Below are 23,225 nucleotides of genomic sequence, written 5' to 3'. Positions count from 1 at the left end.
TAACTCGAAATTTAATTTTAGTGCTTCTGCGGTAAACCTCATCGATTCTTATTCAAATGATCGTAAACAAGCAGTTTATATAAATGACGTGCTTTCAGATTTTCTTCCAGTCACATCGGGAGTGCCCCATAGATCTGTACTAGGCCCAATTTTGTTCACTCTTTACATCAACGATCTACCAGAAATTGTAAAACATTGTTTTGTGCATATTTTTGCGGATGATGTCCAGCTTTACCACCTTTACAATAATGTGAACGCTTTGACTATTTGTATACTAGTTAAAGATGATTTAAATTCTATAAAATCTTGGGCAGAGGCAAATTATTTGAAGCTTAATGCACAAATATCAAAAGCCCTTCTTATTACACGGGGTAATAACCATTAACCATTTGAATTTGACTATCGGAAATGACACAATTCAGTTTGTAGAAAGTGCCACTAGTCTAGGTTTCATTATCCAGCATTATTCCCAGTGGGATAAATTCATATTGGGCCAAAGTGGCAAGATATACGGAACTATACGATGTTTTCAGTTTCCAGGATCTTTCTCGAACCAGGGAACTAAGCTGAAGATTTTCAAAAGCTTCATTCTACCATATCTCGTGACATGTGACTTTCTATTGCTTTCAGTGAGCATACAGACTTTAGATAGGTTAAGAATCGCACTTAATGCTTGTGTTCGGTTTGTATTCAATCTTGGTCGTCTGGACAGTGTTTCACATTTACAGAGTAAACTTTTAGGTTACTCTTTCCATAACTTAATAAAAGCTCGCTCTTGTCTAATACTTCATAAAATAATTACAACGAAATGCCCCGCATATCTACATGAAAAGCTGATACTGATAAAAGCTTTTACCGGTGCATTCTACTACTTCTTATGCCAAAACTATATTTGTGAGAGGTGTTTGTCGCTGGAATTCTTCACCAAGCAATCTAAGAAATCAAAAATCATTTTTAACATTTAAGAAGCAATGCAAAGAGTACTTTAATTTAATGAATTAATTTATATTGTGAACATTTTTGAAGTTAGATAGTACGTAAATGACTAGTAGTAACATGGACTCCCTATACTTTGTAAGATGTAAAATATTATGCTATTATGTGAACAAATAAACAAATAAACAAATAATTGTACCGGTAAGTTTCTTCGGTTTTACAACAGATGACGTAACTTGATTTTTATTCCAGTGAACCAAATATCCAGACATTCGCTGGAAAGCTACTGTCATTGCGCGTCTTTTTCAGTATATGTCAAGCCAAGAGACGTCGAACGCCGTTTTTTCACGTGCGAACAACTGCTCCAACGGCATAAAAGAAAGGGTTTTTTTTTTGCATCGAATCGTTACTGGGTGCGAATCAAAAAGTGGGTCCATTACGAGAATCCTAAACGTCGGGCAACGTATGGATACCCCGGCCATACATCAACATCGACGGCCGCGCAGAATATTCACGGCCAGAAGGTTATGCTGTCCATTTGGTGGGACCAGCTGGGTGGGGTGTACTATGAGCTGCTAAAACAACAGGACTGACGAAAACAGGCGCATTCTGCGTAGTAACGAAAGCAACTACAATGAACTCATAGCTTCAACTTACAAAGTATACGTTGATAGACTACAGACCAAACTGAAGCAAGATCCGAAGTCATTTTGGAGTTTCATCAGAGCACAAAAAAAAACAAAAACCGAATACCATCCAACGTCGAGTATTACGGATCTACAGCCAGTACATCATGCGAAGCAGCAAACTTATTTGCCAAATTCTTTAAAAGTGTGTTTCGTACGTCTACACAAATACCACTCTCAGAGAATTTTCAACACGTGCCTTCGTTCGATGTTCATCTCCCTGCCAGACAATTTTCGACTACAGAGGTCCTCCAAGCCTTCATTAAACTTGATGCTTCCAAAGGAGCTGGAGTAGACGGGTTACTTCCATCTCTCATTAAGGTCTGTAGGCGTGAGTTGGTGGTGCCAATAACACGGATTTTCAATGGATTTTCAATGGTGAACTACCGAGGTATTTCCATACTCTGCTGCTTAGGCAAAGTGCTTGAAACACTTGTTCACCACTACCTATACAATGCCGCTAAACCGATTGTGTCCGAAAATCAGCATGGTTTCGTTGAACGCCGGTCGACAACTACAAATCTGATGTGCTACGTGAACAAATTATTCCATGCGATGGAGAATCGGCGCCAGGTAGATTCAGTCTATGTGGACTTCTCAAAGGCTATTGACACGGTACCACACACTTTTACCATAGCTAGACTGAAGCACATAGGATTCCCGGATTGGATAACCAGGCTGAAATCCTACTTATCGGACCGCAAAGGTTATGTCCCGATTGGCGCAGATTGCTCTACTATATTTGATATCCCTTCCGGAGTTCCACAAGGAAGCGTGCTTGGACCCCTAGTTTTCATCTTTTCATCAACGACCTAGATCATCGATTGTCAACAGATAAATTACTCTTTGCTGATGACCTGAAAATCTTCTGGGTCATTGCATCAGATCTGGACTGTATTGCCATGCAAGATGATATCGACGAGCTACTCAAATGGTGTGAAGAGAATGGAATGTGCCTGAACATCAGCAAATGTAAGGTGATCTCGTTTACTTGGAGTCACGCTAGTCTGGGACACGCTTATAAGATCGGAACGATAGCTCCTGAACGTGTAAATACCATCCGCGATCTTGGAGTAATCTTCGATTCCAAATTGCGGTTCAACGAACATGTCACAACTATAGTTTCCAAAGCATATTCTGTCCTAGGATTTATTCGTCGACACGCATCGTTCATCACTGACGTTTACGCTCTTGTCCGCAGCATTTAAGAACATGCAACTCCAGTTTGGGCGCCATATCACATGGCCCAGATCGTCAAAATTAAGCGGATCCAAAAGCACTTCATTCGCTTCGCCCTACGACAGTTGCCATGGTTGGACCCAGCTAACCTACCTCCCTTCAGATCACGGTGTCTCCTGATTGACCTTGAAAGCCTTTCATCCAGACGATTGAAATTGCAACGGATGTTCATATTTGACATAATGACAAACAGAACTGACTGTTCCGCTCTGCTCCAGCAAGTTAACTCGAACGCTCCATCTCGTATGCTTCGCAATCATAACGCGATCAATATCCCCCTCCACAGGACGAACTACGGGCACAACAACCCACTCAGTGCGAGTTTACGAGCATTCAATGATGTTTCCGACTATTTTGACTATAATATAAGCAAGGACGTTTTCAAAAATAGTATAAGGAATTTAAATTAATGACAGTCTGTACGATTTTTTTCGAAGACAAAGGAAATAAATAAATAAAAACCGAGCTGCTACCGACGACAATTGATGCGTTTAATCCGTGCACTGAAGGAAAAACGGCCACAATACGAGCAAAGATACGATAAAGTTATTTTGCAGCACGACAATGCTCGGCCGCATGTCGTGAAACCGGTCAGAACACACTGGGAAACGTTGAAAAGGGAGGTTCTATCCCACCCGCCGTATTCTCCAGACATTGAACGTATTGGGAAGAAATAACACATTTGAATAATCAGATAAAGTACCATAGTCTTTAAGAATTCCCCAAGAGACATTTGCGAATATTTGAGTTGTTTGGCCGGAACAGTCCAGTCCAGACAGTCCTGCGGCATAACTTACTCATGATTGAAATAGAGAAGAGGCTGAACCAAGCAGAAGTAATTTCATTTTTCATCTTTCTCTTCTTTCGTATTTCAAATTATAGAAGGTTGTGTCCAAGACACGACCACATTGTTGACGTAGAACTACGCTGTTATTATGTTCAAGTCCTCCGCTTTGTGCTCTTCTCAACAGAAGCCCTTTCTTTTAATATTTCCGGTCTCGATTAGCTCAGCTGTCATCTTTGGTGGAGATAGTTTTGTTACTGTCATGCGAAACCAAATTACATACAAAATTCCTGAACATTTATTTTCTTGGTGAGGTGATAGCCTAGTTTGATGATTCCCAGCACTATTGTGTAGTTCAGAACCTTAATGGAATGGCGTCAGTTAGATGTAATGATTGCAATGCCAAAGGCATCAGCGAGTGAGTAATTTGGTTGCGTCACAGCTCAATCCGAAACGAGATGTGACATGTGATGACGCAAAACAAGGAAGAACAAGTGATGTTCATTGATTCGTATCTAGAAGGTTACTGCAAGTTTTCTTCAGCAAGATCCAATATTTATGCTCTAGGCAAAGTTCCCCATCGTTCTTCTTCTTCTTCTTCTCTTCTTTGTTTACGGAGACTTTAAATCATTCCCCTTCGATGATCGCCGATAAGTTGCTCGTTATAGACGGCATGGGTAGGAAAGCTAACAAGTGACAAATGTACGAGGAAATGGAAATGCTTCTAGTTTTCATCAATTTAAACCATTTACACACCTGGTGATTGTAATATACAGCATAAAAAACAAATCTTAGGGAATTTCCGGTTCGTTTGGTTTTTTTTTATCCCATTTATTTATTTAAGGCTCATTAGCATTTTAGCTGTAACAGAGCCGAATTTTAATCGTGTACATGTCACATGGTTATCATATCTATAATTAGCACATTACACAGTTGCCATTCGCCAGTATTCCTTCTATACCATTACAAATGGTACATTCACACAGTAGCCATTTAGGCGTAAGGGTATTCTTTCTGTTCTTCCATTATCCAGTTGGACCACCGGACAGCGGAGACAATTGATTGATCATTGTTGAGTTATTTATAGAACAGTAGCCCGATGTGTCTGGCAGAGCAGAGCTGTTGTATGGATGAATCGATCTTATTTCGACCGTGGATCGATCTCCATCGCTGATGATTCTTGCGTGGACGTAGCTATTCTGTAACAACACAAAGATGGTCAATGAGGGCCCTGAGTTTTGAACTCACGATCGATCGCTTACTAAGCGAACACGCAACCAATGTGGCTACGGAGACCCCCTATTCGTTTGGTATGTAAATCGTCAACGTGACCTGTTTTCTGATTTAATTTGCTTCAGCGAAATCCAATATTTATGCTCAGCTGAAGATGAAAGATGAAGGACGTAGTTCTACTTCAAAAACCTTTCATAATCTAACAACCTAGCGAAAGTTATACCTATTAAGAAAAATGCATCTAAAAACTCGCTTGACAACCTTCGTCCTATTAGTATTCTGTGTGCTTTATCCAAGGTATTTGAGCGTATTTTGAAATCTCAAATTTGTCGCTATATTCACTTCTCACTATGTTCCAGTCTGGATATCGTTCAAAACATAGTACCAAAACTACTATGCTCAAAGTTTTTGTTTTTTTTTAGCCAATTTTCACAGGCCTCTTTTGTGGCTAACTTCTGACTACCTAGCTCGTTCGCCATGGACAAAAACAGGTGGTAGTCACTTGGTGCAAGGTCAGGACTATACGGCGGATGCAAAAGAACCTCCCATCCGAGCTCCCGGAGCTTCTGGCGCGTCACCAAAGAAGTGTGTGGCCTGGCGTTGTCCTGATGGAAGACAATGCGGCCTCTGTTTATCAAAGATGGCCTCTTCTTCATGAGTGCTACCTTCAAGCGGTCCAGTTGTTGGCAGTACAGGTCTGAATTGAGCGTTTGGCCATAGGGAAGCAGCTCATAATAGATTATTCCTTGACAATCCCACCAAACACACAGCAGAACCTTCCTGGCCGTTAATGAGGGCTTGGCCACCGTCTGAGCCGCTTCAGCGGGCTTCGACCACGACCGTTTGCGCTTCACGTTGTCGTAAGTGACCCACTTTTCATCGCCAGTCACCATCCGCTTCAGAAACGGGTCGATTTTGTAGCGATTCAACAGCGATTCACATGCGTCGATACGGTCAAAGATGTTTTTTGCGTCAACGTGTAAGACACCCATACATCGAGCTTCTTTGTGAATCCAAGCTTCTTCAAATGGTTAATAACGGTTTGATGACTTATCCCCAGCTCTTGGCCGATGCTTTCTCGGCTAATTCAGCGATTTTGTCGCAATTTTCGACGACAGGCCTTCCGGAGCGTGGCGCATCTTCGACGACCTCTACACCAGAACGAAAACGTTGAAACCATCGTTGTGCGGTGGAAATGGAATCTTTATCGGGTTCATAAACTGCACAAATTTTATTGGCAGCTTGAGCCGCATTTTTGCCTTGTCATAGTAGTACTGTAAAATATGTCGGATTTTCTCTTTATTTTGCTCCATATTTGCGACACTATAACTCACGAACGCAAAAATACCTTTCCAACAAGCTATAGTATGACTCGATACAATGAATACAACTAGAACTACGCGCTTACAACGACACCTCGCGGAAATACCGTAGGACTTTTTTGACAGCCTAATACATATTTATGCTGACGATGTTCAACTGTACTTCGATTGTTCTGACTGCAAGCTGGAGGATGTTACTCGGAAAATAAATGAAGATCTCAGCTACTTGTACAATTGGTCAGAAAAAAATAACCTCAAATTGAACACTACAAAATCGTATGCTATGCTTGTGAATGGAAACAATTCAAATGTTCGAAAACCTTTACTACATTTGAATAGTACCCCACTAGCATTTGTTGAAACCGCCAACTGTCTTGGGTATAAAATCACATCTAATCTCAAGTGGGATAATTTGATACTGCACCAATGTGGAAAGATATACGCAAAACTTAGATTTCTTCAAATGAAAGCATTGCTTGTGAGTAGGGACACAAAATTTCACAATTTTGTTCAAACTGATAAACTGTGGGATGCCCGACTATTTATTTTCCAAGCTAAATCCATTGAGAGGGACACGTTCTAAAAAGTTTATGTTGCCTCGTCATCGCACCGCACGCAGATTGCGCAGATTGCTCTACTATATTTGATATCCCTTCCGGAGTTCCACAAGGAAGCGTGCTTGGACCCCTAGTTTTCATCTTTTCATCAACGACCTAGATCATCGATTGTCAACAGATAAATTACTCTTTGCTGATGACCTGAAAATCTTCTGGGTCATTGCATCAGATCTGGACTGTATTGCCATGCAAGATGATATCGACGAGCTACTCAAATGGTGTGAAGAGAATGGAATGTGCCTGAACATCAGCAAATGTAAGGTGATCTCGTTTACTTGGAGTCACGCTAGTCTGGGACACGCTTATAAGATCGGAACGATAGCTCCTGAACGTGTAAATACCATCCGCGATCTTGGAGTAATCTTCGATTCCAAATTGCGGTTCAACGAACATGTCACAACTATAGTTTCCAAAGCATATTCTGTCCTAGGATTTATTCGTCGACACGCATCGTTCATCACTGACGTTTACGCTCTTGTCCGCAGCATTTAAGAACATGCAACTCCAGTTTGGGCGCCATATCACATGGCCCAGATCGTCAAAATTAAGCGGATCCAAAAGCACTTCATTCGCTTCGCCCTACGACAGTTGCCATGGTTGGACCCAGCTAACCTACCTCCCTTCAGATCACGGTGTCTCCTGATTGACCTTGAAAGCCTTTCATCCAGACGATTGAAATTGCAACGGATGTTCATATTTGACATAATGACAAACAGAACTGACTGTTCCGCTCTGCTCCAGCAAGTTAACTCGAACGCTCCATCTCGTATGCTTCGCAATCATAACGCGATCAATATCCCCCTCCACAGGACGAACTACGGGCACAACAACCCACTCAGTGCGAGTTTACGAGCATTCAATGATGTTTCCGACTATTTTGACTATAATATAAGCAAGGACGTTTTCAAAAATAGTATAAGGAATTTAAATTAATGACAGTCTGTACGATTTTTTTCGAAGACAAAGGAAATAAATAAATAAAAACCGAGCTGCTACCGACGACAATTGATGCGTTTAATCCGTGCACTGAAGGAAAAACGGCCACAATACGAGCAAAGATACGATAAAGTTATTTTGCAGCACGACAATGCTCGGCCGCATGTCGTGAAACCGGTCAGAACACACTGGGAAACGTTGAAAAGGGAGGTTCTATCCCACCCGCCGTATTCTCCAGACATTGAACGTATTGGGAAGAAATAACACATTTGAATAATCAGATAAAGTACCATAGTCTTTAAGAATTCCCCAAGAGACATTTGCGAATATTTGAGTTGTTTGGCCGGAACAGTCCAGTCCAGACAGTCCTGCGGCATAACTTACTCATGATTGAAATAGAGAAGAGGCTGAACCAAGCAGAAGTAATTTCATTTTTCATCTTTCTCTTCTTTCGTATTTCAAATTATAGAAGGTTGTGTCCAAGACACGACCACATTGTTGACGTAGAACTACGCTGTTATTATGTTCAAGTCCTCCGCTTTGTGCTCTTCTCAACAGAAGCCCTTTCTTTTAATATTTCCGGTCTCGATTAGCTCAGCTGTCATCTTTGGTGGAGATAGTTTTGTTACTGTCATGCGAAACCAAATTACATACAAAATTCCTGAACATTTATTTTCTTGGTGAGGTGATAGCCTAGTTTGATGATTCCCAGCACTATTGTGTAGTTCAGAACCTTAATGGAATGGCGTCAGTTAGATGTAATGATTGCAATGCCAAAGGCATCAGCGAGTGAGTAATTTGGTTGCGTCACAGCTCAATCCGAAACGAGATGTGACATGTGATGACGCAAAACAAGGAAGAACAAGTGATGTTCATTGATTCGTATCTAGAAGGTTACTGCAAGTTTTCTTCAGCAAGATCCAATATTTATGCTCTAGGCAAAGTTCCCCATCGTTCTTCTTCTTCTTCTTCTCTTCTTTGTTTACGGAGACTTTAAATCATTCCCCTTCGATGATCGCCGATAAGTTGCTCGTTATAGACGGCATGGGTAGGAAAGCTAACAAGTGACAAATGTACGAGGAAATGGAAATGCTTCTAGTTTTCATCAATTTAAACCATTTACACACCTGGTGATTGTAATATACAGCATAAAAAACAAATCTTAGGGAATTTCCGGTTCGTTTGGTTTTTTTTTATCCCATTTATTTATTTAAGGCTCATTAGCATTTTAGCTGTAACAGAGCCGAATTTTAATCGTGTACATGTCACATGGTTATCATATCTATAATTAGCACATTACACAGTTGCCATTCGCCAGTATTCCTTCTATACCATTACAAATGGTACATTCACACAGTAGCCATTTAGGCGTAAGGGTATTCTTTCTGTTCTTCCATTATCCAGTTGGACCACCGGACAGCGGAGACAATTGATTGATCATTGTTGAGTTATTTATAGAACAGTAGCCCGATGTGTCTGGCAGAGCAGAGCTGTTGTATGGATGAATCGATCTTATTTCGACCGTGGATCGATCTCCATCGCTGATGATTCTTGCGTGGACGTAGCTATTCTGTAACAACACAAAGATGGTCAATGAGGGCCCTGAGTTTTGAACTCACGATCGATCGCTTACTAAGCGAACACGCAACCAATGTGGCTACGGAGACCCCCTATTCGTTTGGTATGTAAATCGTCAACGTGACCTGTTTTCTGATTTTATTTTGCTTCAGCGAAATCCAATATTTATGCTCAGCTGAAGATGAAAGATGAAGGACGTAGTTCTACTTCAAAAACCTTTCATAATCTAACAACCTAGCGAAAGTTATACCTATTAAGAAAAATGCATCTAAAAACTCGCTTGACAACCTTCGTCCTATTAGTATTCTGTGTGCTTTATCCAAGGTATTTGAGCGTATTTTGAAATCTCAAATTTGTCGCTATATTCACTTCTCACTATGTTCCAGTCTGGATATCGTTCAAAACATAGTACCAAAACTACTATGCTCAAAGTTTTTGTTTTTTTTTAGCCAATTTTCACAGGCCTCTTTTGTGGCTAACTTCTGACTACCTAGCTCGTTCGCCATGGACAAAAACAGGTGGTAGTCACTTGGTGCAAGGTCAGGACTATACGGCGGATGCAAAAGAACCTCCCATCCGAGCTCCCGGAGCTTCTGGCGCGTCACCAAAGAAGTGTGTGGCCTGGCGTTGTCCTGATGGAAGACAATGCGGCCTCTGTTTATCAAAGATGGCCTCTTCTTCATGAGTGCTACCTTCAAGCGGTCCAGTTGTTGGCAGTACAGGTCTGAATTGAGCGTTTGGCCATAGGGAAGCAGCTCATAATAGATTATTCCTTGACAATCCCACCAAACACACAGCAGAACCTTCCTGGCCGTTAATGAGGGCTTGGCCACCGTCTGAGCCGCTTCAGCGGGCTTCGACCACGACCGTTTGCGCTTCACGTTGTCGTAAGTGACCCACTTTTCATCGCCAGTCACCATCCGCTTCAGAAACGGGTCGATTTTGTAGCGATTCAACAGCGATTCACATGCGTCGATACGGTCAAAGATGTTTTTTGCGTCAACGTGTAAGACACCCATACATCGAGCTTCTTTGTGAATCCAAGCTTCTTCAAATGGTTAATAACGGTTTGATGACTTATCCCCAGCTCTTGGCCGATGCTTTCTCGGCTAATTCAGCGATTTTGTCGCAATTTTCGACGACAGGCCTTCCGGAGCGTGGCGCATCTTCGACGACCTCTACACCAGAACGAAAACGTTGAAACCATCGTTGTGCGGTGGAAATGGAATCTTTATCGGGTTCATAAACTGCACAAATTTTATTGGCAGCTTGAGCCGCATTTTTGCCTTGTCATAGTAGTACTGTAAAATATGTCGGATTTTCTCTTTATTTTGCTCCATATTTGCGACACTATAACTCACGAACGCAAAAATACCTTTCCAACAAGCTATAGTATGACTCGATACAATGAATACAACTAGAACTACGCGCTTACAACGACACCTCGCGGAAATACCGTAGGACTTTTTTGACAGCCTAATACATATTTATGCTGACGATGTTCAACTGTACTTCGATTGTTCTGACTGCAAGCTGGAGGATGTTACTCGGAAAATAAATGAAGATCTCAGCTACTTGTACAATTGGTCAGAAAAAAATAACCTCAAATTGAACACTACAAAATCGTATGCTATGCTTGTGAATGGAAACAATTCAAATGTTCGAAAACCTTTACTACATTTGAATAGTACCCCACTAGCATTTGTTGAAACCGCCAACTGTCTTGGGTATAAAATCACATCTAATCTCAAGTGGGATAATTTGATACTGCACCAATGTGGAAAGATATACGCAAAACTTAGATTTCTTCAAATGAAAGCATTGCTTGTGAGTAGGGACACAAAATTTCACAATTTTGTTCAAACTGATAAACTGTGGGATGCCCGACTATTTATTTTCCAAGCTAAATCCATTGAGAGGGACACGTTCTAAAAAGTTTATGTTGCCTCGTCATCGCACCGCACACTATGGAAATTCATTTTTCGTGAGAATTATCGCTTTTTGGAATTCATTGCCAAATGAACTGACAATGGTCAGATCTGAGAGTTTATTTAGGAATAGATGTTTTGGGCACTTTAATTAGAAATGAAAATATTTGTTCTGTCATTATTTTTGTTATTTAACGGGTGTTAAATAAACAATGAGAATTTTTTCAATCACATATAAAAAAAAATATTTTTTTTCATCGATTTCAGTATTTTTTATTAATAACATAATGTATTTTCTTCAAAAAAATGTCAGTCAATGTTTGAGTAAGGGCCGTGGTCTGCTGTTCGACGCAACTTTGTCGCGATGCTCTCACAAGAACGTTGTACGGCAATTACGTCCATTTTCCGGATACAATTCTGGATTCTTGTAGTCAGTTGCTTCGTGTCCTTGGCCCTCCAATTGTTTTTATACACTAGGGCACTGAGTGAGCCAAAGAAATCCTCTATTGGGCGGCACTGGGGCAAGTTTGTTGGTTTACGATCTTTCGGCATGAAAGGTATCTTTTTCTCCTCAAGATACGCCAGCGTCTTCTTGGCGTAATGGGAAGACGCCTTGTCCGGCCAGAAGACGTACTTCCCATCCGCGTGATGCTCGTTCAGGAACGGCAGCAGGATTTAATCGAGGCACTCTTCTTGATAGATTTGTTGGTTGATTGCCAGACCGCAAGGCTTTGAAATGCCCCGGTCGGAAATGGCGATGTACAACATAACCTTTTTTTTCAAACTTGTGCTTGAACTTGTATTTCACTTCAGGCGGTGTGGATGACTTGTCGCTGGAGTAGTAATTATCATTTCCTGGAATATGCGTTTTGGACAGCGGAAAATAGTTTTCGTCGTCCAGAACGAAAGACGCGGTATTTTTTGGTCATCCACCGACACTGTGATTTAACCGTCTCAATCTGCTCCTCCGTGTACTCCGGCGACCTCGTCTTCTTCCTACAGACGATTCCTTCCATCTTGAGGGTCCGATGGATCAATACGTGGGAGCAGCCATATTTCCGACCGGCGTCACGCAGGTTGGTTGCGTCCTTGTTGTTAAACAGCTTCTCTAACGATGTCTTCCTCTGCTTCGTCATTATCGTCACCGGACAACCACTTCCGACCTTCCGCTTTACGTTCAGGGAACCCAGGATACGATATACCGTACCGACAGGTACATTTTCTTCCTTAAAATGTGCCACCGTGAACTTTTTTCCTTGCTGGAAATGCGTTTCGTAGAACCGTACAGTGCGTTCGCGGAGCACGTGCTGTTTCGACGCCATCTTTGCTTTGACTAAATTCAAACTAGCAAAACCAAACACGCCTACTGTTTCTAGGGAGCCCAAAGAGCAATTTTCTTGGAGAAAGAAAATTTTACGCTCTTTATTTGAGTTACTGAAAGGTATTGAAAAAATTATCATTTTCATTTAACACCCGTTAAATTTTAAGTTTTACTTTCTATGTTGTTCTTCCGCCACAGTTAATATCTTTGTAACAATTTAGAAGATGTAGATCTTAAGTTACTAAATAAAGAATAATAATAACAATAATAAACGAAGCTAATATGACCAGTCGAGGGAACTATGTTTTCTGTCCTCGCTGACATACCCATTTCTCTAGACTAACATGTATATTTACAATGAAAACCGATGTGATACGTTCCATCCATTCACGGCAATACCTACAGTAGCTAACGTATCAATTTCCCATCAGAAAGTTCATGATATCCTTCCCTCGCAGTCGTGTATATTTGGTCACGAGACAGCTGCAACATAAACACACAGCCCGCCAGTTAACGTTGATGTTGACTAAAACTTGTTGAGCGAACGAAATTCAATAACGTCCAATTATTTCTATTTGGCAAGCAAACGTGATTGCTTAAACCTCGGCACGATTCAAGCTATCCCACTGGACGTTCCACATTCACGCTATTTGCTATCATGCACAAACTTCCAGGGCATCTTCTTTCGCCGGCCCTTCTTCGACTCGCCCACCTGTAGCATCGTTTGCATGTCATTGATATACTTCCGACCGCTACCCATCCGAAAATCAGACGCAATCCAATTACAGACTACCTTTTCGGGCACAGGATAGAAGTGTGGCTTCTTCGACGAAACTCCCCGTCGCTATATCCCATCGCCTTATCCATGACGCCAACAGTTGCTTTAAACGGAGATAGTTGCTACAAATTGGATCGCGTATTTACAAAAGGGGGAATTCCCCTTTGGATGGACTGATGAACTCAGCCATCAGCGTGTCGAACGTATCAATCGTTTATTTGTTCAACAATATAGATGTGAGATACCTTGGCTGTGAGCGCTTGTTTTCGTGTCTGTGGGTGTGTATCATTTGGTGTGCTCTGATTGGTGATTGGCGTTCGAGATAACAGACTCCCATGGGCTTGCCGCGTGAAAGAATCGAACGAATAATAAATATGACCAAAGGCAATAATGCTTTCAGCGAGCAATTACGACAACTGCCTTTTCACGATGCGTTTTATATCATTAAGGGCAACAATATTGGTACAATAATTGACCGATACTGGGAAAGCAATTTGTGAAATTAAACGCAGTTTGTCCGTTTCAACATTTATGATCAGACACAATTTTTGTTTCTCCTAACAGCGAACAATTTGAATATTTTAAACGGCAAAATACACATCTTCTCATTACCATTACAAGCGACAGTATCCTCAAGGGGGCAATTAAAATTAATGCTAATAAACATTCCACAGTACACGCCGCTAACCATTAAGAATATCAAATAGCGATGCCAGACTCGCCGGCGTTTGTCTCACGATTCGGCGAACCTTAGAACACAATTCTTGTCAAATGTGTGTTCGCCTTCTTGTGTAGACATATCTGTCAGCAGCTGGCGAAACTTAACAAGAGCCCAAAGCAGCTTCTTCTGCAGGACCGACACGAGACACTGTCGAGCCTCATTTTCCACCTCAACACGCAAAAAACGCATTATGGGAAATTACTAAAAAAAAATACTCTGTTATCTGTTATCCACATTCACCTCTGAGCTTCGATGAACACATTCGGCACCGGATAAAATGATTTGTCCTATGAAGAAGAAATGTAGACCAGTGAAAACGATCAGACCTCTTTCTGTCTCTCCATTTTCAATGCCTGCCTTTGATCCCCTTTGTTGAAATTTCTCCCGCAGCACATACCAACCCCCTGTGCTTACCACATAGCACCGAAAAGGGACGAGCAAGGTACTGACATTTTCCCCAACCTTCTGTCAGCCATAGGCTTTCACTTCTTCTTCCGGTGTAGGCAAACATTTGAGCTGAACTTTTCCACTCGAGCTCACGGCTAGAATTCTCTAGAAATTATGATTTCCCGGAAATAATTTGACTAATGGTGTGTAAGACTGAGAACTGCTCAAGCATTAGAGCAACGTTAACATGTTTCATCGATTATGCTTCAGAAGACGCAACGTAAAACCGGGCTGGCTCAATTCAGGTTATGAACACAAATGTGTTTTGTATTATTCTGGAACGTGTACATTTTAAACGAACTCGACCGATTGGGTCAGTCAAGCTTTGGAGTTTGGCGAACAATGGGAAAAATCGAATTGTTTTTCTCAATAGAATATAATCATGTTCAATAAATATATCAGAATATGATCTGAAGAATCATGATAATGCGAGAAGTAAGGGGGGGGTGAATAACTCGATAATCATCAAGCAAATGGAATCAAACTTAGCATATAAAGGTTTTGGGGATTGATAAACGTTTCTATGGTGGTTCGACAGTCCTCCCTCCTCTCTAAGGGGAGGCTACCATACAAATGAAGCATAAATTTCTGCATAACTCGAAGACTGATCAAACAACCAGAACCAAATTTGGCATGTGTAGGTTTTAGGAGGCAAGTAACGTTTCTAAACGTAACGTAACGTTTCTCACAGAAACGAATAGAAGGAATAGAAGGAATAGAAGGAAGGAAAATGGGAAAATTCGAGAATATTAAATTCGCATATGTTCTACAATTACAAGCGTTGTTAGTCCATGTTTGCGCTAACGAGATTGGTCTTCGTTCGAAAGTGGAAATGTGGCTCGATTAGCTCTCGAGTTATGCAGAAATTTGTGTATCATTTGTATGGGAGCTCCTCTTTAGAGAGGGGGAGGAATCGAACTACCATAGAAACGTTTATCGATCCCTAAAACCTCTATATGCTAAGTTTGAATCCATTTGTTTGAACCGTTCTTTATTGCTCCCTAAAACTTTCATATGCCAAATTTAGCTCCGTTTGCTTGATTAGTTCTTGAATTATGCAAAAACGTATGCTTCATTATGCAAAAACGTATGCTTCATTTGTAAAAATGTAAAACGTTTTCGACAAAATTTTTAACGAGACCCACAAGAAGAAAACTGATTTGATTAAATGCACTCTAGAAAAGCTCAAATGGCTCGACAGAGGCTTCGGAGGGAGTCTCGAAGCGTCGGATTGCGGCAGACCTCAGTATTTTTTAATCCGCTCTGAGGAAGAGGCCCATATCAGAAAGTGATTTATGGTTTGAATCTTCTTTTATTAACATTTCTACTTCTGCTGGGATGCGTCAGCGAGCACCAAGGGCGGTTCAGATAGGTATTTACGAGTGAGCAGTCTGAGGATCTGGCGGACTACTGCAGGGCACTGGACAAAGCTTTCTATGGTATGACTGTCAAAGATTTACGGCGTCTGGTGATTGATTTTGCGGAAGCCAACAACCTCCAGCAAGAATTCAACCAAGTTGCAAAACTGGCAGGGAGAGATTGGGGTTCTAGCTTCATGAGGAACCATCGTCTGTGTTCTCGAACCCCACAACAGCACAAAGAAGCAACAGCGCTCCAAGGCAAAGCGTCGGAATCCTCAGAACCGAAATCCAAGATGAGAAATAAAAATAAACAATTGCGGTATATTAATATGGGTTTTTCAAAAAAATTTAAATAATGCCAAATGTCTTAGAGTTGCGTGAAGCGTCGAGGTTTGCTGTTATCTCGAAGAAAATTTTTTTGATCGCTAGGTCCTTTTTCGTCTGAAAAGTCAATTTGTGACGAAAATATTTTTATTATTTTTAAAAAAAGTAACTGAATGTCGATATTTCACTAAATAATTTTCAAGATGGCAGTAGACAGTTTTATGCAATTTGAAGACATTTGACATCAAAAAAAAATTTTTTTTTGAAACCTTGGGTGATTTTTCGGTTTTTAAAAAACTCAATCTTTGCCGGCTGTGCGACACTAAATAAAGTCTGAATGAGCTGATATTTTGCATAAGGTAGTTCTCCGTGGGAATCAACATTTGTAATCAAATTCCGTTTGAAAATTTCTAGATGGCCATTTTCATTGACACTCTACTGTATACAGGGTAACATCGATATAACGTACATTTTTTTCACAAAATTGTACGTTGTACCGAAGCATAATAAAAATAACTCAGAAACGTAGCTTATATTACATTATCGTGTTGCTGCTTGGGTAAAGTTTATCAATAAATTCAACGAGAAGACGAAGCTAGAGCATTTCTCACAATGTTTCCCTTCGTACTGTTGATTAAAACTCGATTTATTTAGAATCTGGAATCACAAAATCAGTTGTATTTCGGGATTGGTGAAAGGTACAGAACATGTTTTTGTATCAAACTACAAATTGTTATTTCAGAAAAAAATATTTAAAAAATTATTGCAAATTGTTCAAAACAAGGCCATGCGCTTGATATTGAGATGCGATCGACTTACTCCACGAAGATTTATGCTTGAATGCCTACAATGGATGTCAGTGGGACAGCGTATCAAATATTGAACTCTTGCGTTCATATATAAGGTGATTAGCGGTATGACACCGAACTATTTACAAAACACGATAACGTATGGAAGAGGTATGCACCGATATAACACAAGACAAGCAAGTGACCTCAAAACCGTGGACTTTCGAATGTCATTAATGTTAGTATGTAAGATGACGTAGCTTTAACGGATATTTGTATTTTCTTATCTTTAGACTATAATGATGATGGTTATTTTTTGCTCCTTTACCTGTAGACATCAACCTAAACAATACTTGTGAAATCTTCAATAGCTTGAGCCCGCGCGCGTAAGCAAACATAAACAACTTGAGATAGAACTTATGCAAAACAATTATTTTTTTAATGAAAGTATTCAAATGGGTTTAATGTGGAAACCTGAGGTAAGCTAGGGATAGCTCAATCGGAATACTTGTAAATTCATCTTCTCAACAGATAATTATATCAAGACTTTTCTGTGTTGTGGCAGATCTCATTGCAGATTCAGGTTGACACGTTTATACCCCAGATTGAATGTAGGGCCTGAAGTATCGGCTGGAATTAGGCTTAGATTTGCTCGGCAGTCTGGTCTCGAAAACGATTAAAAGACCGTTGTCGGGTATCCAGTGAAGCGGGAGTTCCTTTGTAAATTCAAGACTGATGCTGACATAGTTATTGGGTTCAATTCCTGATCGGTCAAGGATTTTTTCGGGTTAGAAATTTTCTTGACATGCCTTGGGATGTGTAAAGTAATGGGCCTGGAGTATTGGCTAGAATTAGGCTTGGGTTTGCTCAGCTACTAGAACTCGGAAACGATCTCAATTGCAGGCCGTGGCCGGGGATCTGAAAAAGCAAGATTTCCCTTGTAAGTTCATGGCTAATATTGACATAGGCATTGGGTTCAATTCCCGATCGGTCTAGGGTCTTCCCGGGTTGGAAATTCTCTCGACATGCCATGGAATGAATACTTTAGATAAAGGCTTGAATTGTTCTTTCGATTAGTAATCTATGTCTGCGGGATAACCAGTCCGTTTTCTTTTCAATTTAATGTGCTCACTGGTTAGTATGATGTAATAAAGAAATACAGTAACTCAATTATTATCAATAAGATAACTCGTCCTGCTTAAACCTTTGTAGGGAAATGAGGTGGGACCATCATCATTTTTAAAAAAATGACGGTGAGTTTATTGAAGATATGGTTCGCGGCGAATTCTACAAACACCTTGGATTCCGACAGTTCACCGGGATATGTCACTCCTACATCAAGACGGAGCTGCGAGACAAGTTCTTGAGTTGAGTGAACTGTGTCCTGAGGACTTTCCTCAGCGCGGGGAACAAGGTACGCGCGATCAACACATTCGCGGTTGCCCTGCTGAACTTCAGTTTTGGTGTACTCAAATGGAGCAAAACTGACCTAGAGAACCTTAAGAGGAGGATGAGGAAAGCATTCAAAGGGGCCGGAATGCACCATCCTTAATCGGCACTGGAGAGAGTTTCACTACCACGCAAAGAAGGGGGACTTGGAATTGTCGACATTTGCCCGGGTACGACAACTGCGCGCGTACTTCGCAGAACGCGCCAACCAAAACGCGCGTGGTGAACTCTCTTCAGTAGTAGAAGTCGACATGATAGCCATCCAGGACAGGATAATGTCGACGAGAAACTGCAGGTGGTACGTCTGGCATCAAGACGTTGATGACATTTGCCGGATGTGCCATCAACCAGGTAAAAACATAGAGCACATTATGGGAGGCTGTCCCGTTTTGGCCAACGCAGCCTACACCGAGCGCCACAACAACGTGGCCCGTATTGTTCACCGACAACTGGCGCTTCAATGTACCAAACTACCGGTACCTGCCTGCACCTGTCCTGGAAAATGACCGTTTCAAGCTGTACTGGGATCGCACTGTTCTGACCGACCTCTCGATCCCCCACAACCGCCCAGATATATTGGTTTACGACAAGAGCGACCGCAAAGTCACCATCATCGATGTCGCTATTCCACTGAACCAAAATCTGGAGGAGACACACGGCCGCAAAATTTGCAAGTACCGAACATTGGCCGTGGAGCTCAAGGAACTGTGGGGGCTAAGGGAGGTTCCAAGAATTGTTCCAGTCGTTCTCTCTGGAGCTGGAATTGTCTCGAAGACACTTCTAGAAGCGCTGAAGGTGTTGAATATAGAGAAGGAATTGGCCGGCATCCAAAAGTCGGTCATCCTTAGCATCTGCGCGATTGTCCGACAATTCCTCGGTCAGGACTAAAACAGCCCGAGCACGCAGATACGTGCATTCCGCAGAACCTAGTCCCCCTTTGGCATTCAGAAGCCCGGAGGCAGGTGAAAATTCTGGCTAGGTTCGCCTAGTTAAAAAGTGAGACAAGCCTGACCAAAAAAAATCCTTTACATTTTGTAAATGTGTACGTTATATCGAGGGTACGTTATATCAAAGTTCCTGTACATATGATTTTAATCGAATCAATTTTTTTTAAAATTATATTATAGAAAACTCGTCTTGGTCAATAGGGGCAGGAGGTCGTCATCGTAATTCAATTTGCTAAGTGAAATGGAATGACGCCCTAAAGAATACTTGATCAGAAAAAAATAGTCCATTTTCTTTGCAATTGAATAATTAGTGAAACAAGTTGTTAAAACAATTAAAAAATACGTACTATAGAGTGCTAAAAAATATCTAGAATGAATTCTATTAGAGAAACAAATATTCTGTTTGTAATAATACAGGTCAACATGCCTTCGTTATTCATTTTCCCATATTAATTAATTGCAATAATTAATCATACAATATATAAACAGTGGGATGTGTACATTGCAATAAAAAATAGCTAAAAAAATTTAATCAATATTGTGCAAGCATAAACAGTAAATCCGACTGACAGGCACTTTGTCCACAATCGCAATCGTGATGCCAACGATGCTGAGACTGACAGAGAAACCATATACACCCATATACATTCTAGGAACGCATTGCAAAATGCAAGATAAAAACAGAACAAAAAGGTGGCAAATGTTGTTTTACATTTATAAATAAAATCAAACTGTGCAAACCATCGCGAAAGACAGGCCTGGCAGAAATACATACAAAGAGCGAGGAACGAGCGAAAAAAATAAACACAGCGAATTATTAGATCACATTTCGGCGGTGGGTACTTACATGCATCATGATTACGGTAATATCCTATCCATCACACGCGTTGATCCTCATGGATAATAAATTCGGTGGTCGAACACCGCTCAGAAGTTTCCCACAGCAGTTTTAACAACACCACCCAAAAACACTGATCACATGTTACACGAGTAAAATTTGCATACAACGATATTTTTCATCCCTCCGCCACCCACTGCCGGAGGTTCTGGCGTTTTCCAGTAGGTATGTATGGCCACAATAATTTCTTCTTTTTTCTTTACGAAAATTTTGACTTAACAAATTGCCGAGCAGCACGCACCCGGACACGGTTTTACGATATTAGCTCGGGCATGGTGATATCATTGGTGAAATTTGGCTCTCTGTTTAGTGGTAGGCCACCACTTCATTCCCCAGGAAAAACTAGCCGCCAGGGTTGAACCACATTGGAACTATTTTCTTCCTGCCTTCATCCAAAACACTAACATCAATCAAACATTTGCACACACTTGTTTCATTCATTTACTGCATTCGAACACAGCTTTATTTTGCTTTTTCTTGCTGTTTGAAGAAAAAAAACAGCACCAACACAAAAACACAAAGCACAACACTTGAGGAAAACGAGATATTTCATGAAGTGGAGCAAACAAAACACTCGTCGCTTCCTACTGACAGGTAATTTGCATATATAATTTCGCCAATCTCAGCCTCTGTCGCATAATTCACCTACCGACGATGATTGATGCTCTTCCATCACTCGAAATCAGCCACTTCCCGTATCAATATCGGTGAGAAAATCATAACCATCCAGCCCCTGACAAGGCCCCCAGGAAGCGCCAGCAGCGTTGGCCAGACCACACCAGCGAGGTGAAGAAAATCCGCAACCGAGCAACCGATGCACAACCGTTTCCGCCCCGCTGATCCCCAGATATGTGTAATGTTTTCCAGTAGCACCAGTCTCACACACAGTGGTGGTGCCCTTCAACCGAGAAGAAACGTCAATTTCACTTCCGACGGCTAGGTGCGATATGAACAGACTGCGACCAGACCAAGTGCTGCTTCGCTGAACGTCAACGAATGGTGTCAGAGAGCACTCACACTGTCCGGGGTGGCCACGCGCATGTGTGTCGCGTTCCCCGGAATTTGTTAACAGCGGCTCCGAGCCGTACGGATTCCACCCATACAGACTCCCGGATCCGAGCTGGCTAGGCCAAGCAGCACGTGGCCACGCGATGCGTAAAACATGTTTTTGTTTACGTTTCTCGTTTCTGATTACGAAGCGAAGCCACAAAGCGGAACGTCAAAAACACGTTTTTCGACGCGCGCCGCCGTCGCCAGTTCTCGCGAATCAGCGAAGGAATGTTGGCGAATTGGCTGGGATACCAACACACATCAGTATCACCTAGGCTCTCGTCGAATGATGCTGGTGATGCGAGAGTACCGAAGGTATTGGTGGACACAGTTACAGCAGAATTGTGTTGTAATACCTACCCAAGGAGTGTGGCCAGTTCGGTTCCGAAGGCCATGGTGTTGAATATTTCGCGATGTCACAGGCATTATATTAGTTTTGTCTACTCTAATTCAGTCTTTCCTGAATATTTCTAACGCAGAATACTCATTGTTTTTATGACTGATTATTACTTAGAGAATTGGTAACTCAAACAGATTGGTATGTAACCATAAGTTGGATCACAATAATTAAGTTGGTGGAAACACAAAATGTATCGGAAATAGGAAAAATAGTCTCTCGTGGCCATATCTGGAGAGTACTGTGTTTGTTCAATCACATTCGTGCCATTTTTGGTTAAAAATTCGTTCACAATGATCAATCGATGAGATGGTGCATTATAGTGGTGCAAAATCCAAGTGTCAAGCGCCAGGATACTCTATATACTCAATACTCTTTATTGACCGTTTGGCCCTCCGGAAGGAATTGGACAGCATCACGAATATCGAAGAAAACAGTCAGTATTACCTTCCCTTTTAATCGACTTTGAACTCGAATTGCGATGAATTTTTTGAAGAAATTTGAATTATGTTGGCACTAGTCGTGCTGCGACTCTTCTCATGCCCAAAAAATTAATCTAAATTTTGACGAATGTTCTCGTAAGAGATATTTAATTCACGGGCTAGCTATCTCAAACTTTCCTCTCTGACTCTCTGACGATTTCCATACACCATCCCTTAAATTATGTCGATGTGTTCATCAGTTGAAGAGGTGGATGGTCCTCCTTGACGTGGCAAACTGTTCATCTCTTCTCGGCCTTCTTTGAATGCATTATAGCATTCATATACCTGTGTTTTGACATAGTTGGGTAACCAAATGTATTCTGCTACATTTTCAACGTTTCGGCACAAGAAATTTTGTTTGCAACATAAAATTTCACCTATCATCGCAATAGCACCTATTATGGTAAGTGAGTTAGTTTTTTATTTGTTTATAAAACATATCTTATTTTTAAAGGCTCCAATATGATTTTTAAACATCAGAAATCTCTTCTTTATCGATTTTGGCGCTTGATTCCATGCGAAACATTGTTCTTTTGTTAAAAAATTTAGTTTGAAAATAGTGTATCCCATTGATGCTTGTTTCTCAGCATTTTGTTAAGGAATATGCGGTCGAAATAATGAGATTTTTATGCTGTGAAATGGCTGTTTTGATGCAAATACAGTGCAGATGCATACATTACAACCTTTTTGATGCTGTGATTCGACCAATTTTTGTGATTTTATCGAAATAAACATGTATTTTTGTATTACCATAATTGGTACAATTTCACATCTACGTGCCAATTATGGCAATATCGAAACCTGCCCTGTTTCTACTCTGGTTGTACGAAATCGCTGCAAAGCTGGAAAGCTATGTTCCTATTATGGTTGTACGTTGTTATGTTATAGTTGGTATGCTATTATGGTTATAATTCACGTTTTCACGCTGTGCAATTGCATATCAGCCAGCAAAGAGGCCAAGCAACGAGGAGCAGGCAGTTATTTTACAACCGGGAGGCACATA

General features: G+C 41.1%; 1 protein-coding gene across 7 annotated transcripts in view; it reads right to left on the bottom strand.

Annotated features, from left to right (window-relative positions):
- The window catches only part of LOC129771454 (transient receptor potential cation channel trpm), a 338,130-nt gene extending 316,891 nt beyond the window's left edge, over positions 1-21,239 (bottom strand). For 5 of the 7 annotated variants that reach the window (XM_055775103.1, XM_055775106.1, XM_055775112.1 and 2 more), the window contains exon 1: positions 20,243-21,239. Coding sequence is in view for 3 of the 7 variants with exons in the window: in XM_055775114.1 (XP_055631089.1) it covers positions 20,243-20,251 (9 nt within the window). In the remaining 4 variants the exon portion in view is untranslated. The remainder of the gene's footprint in view (positions 1-20,242) is intronic. The other 2 variants (XM_055775108.1, XM_055775109.1) reach the window with 1 other exon arrangement.
- Positions 21,240-23,225: the final 1,986 nt, after the last annotated feature.

The sequence above is a fragment of the Toxorhynchites rutilus genome, chromosome 2, assembly GCF_029784135.1.
Source record: "Toxorhynchites rutilus septentrionalis strain SRP chromosome 2, ASM2978413v1, whole genome shotgun sequence".
NCBI lineage: Eukaryota > Metazoa > Arthropoda > Insecta > Diptera > Culicidae > Toxorhynchites > Toxorhynchites rutilus.
Note: the sequence above shows the minus strand (reverse complement) of the source record. Positions and strands in the feature narration are given on the sequence as shown.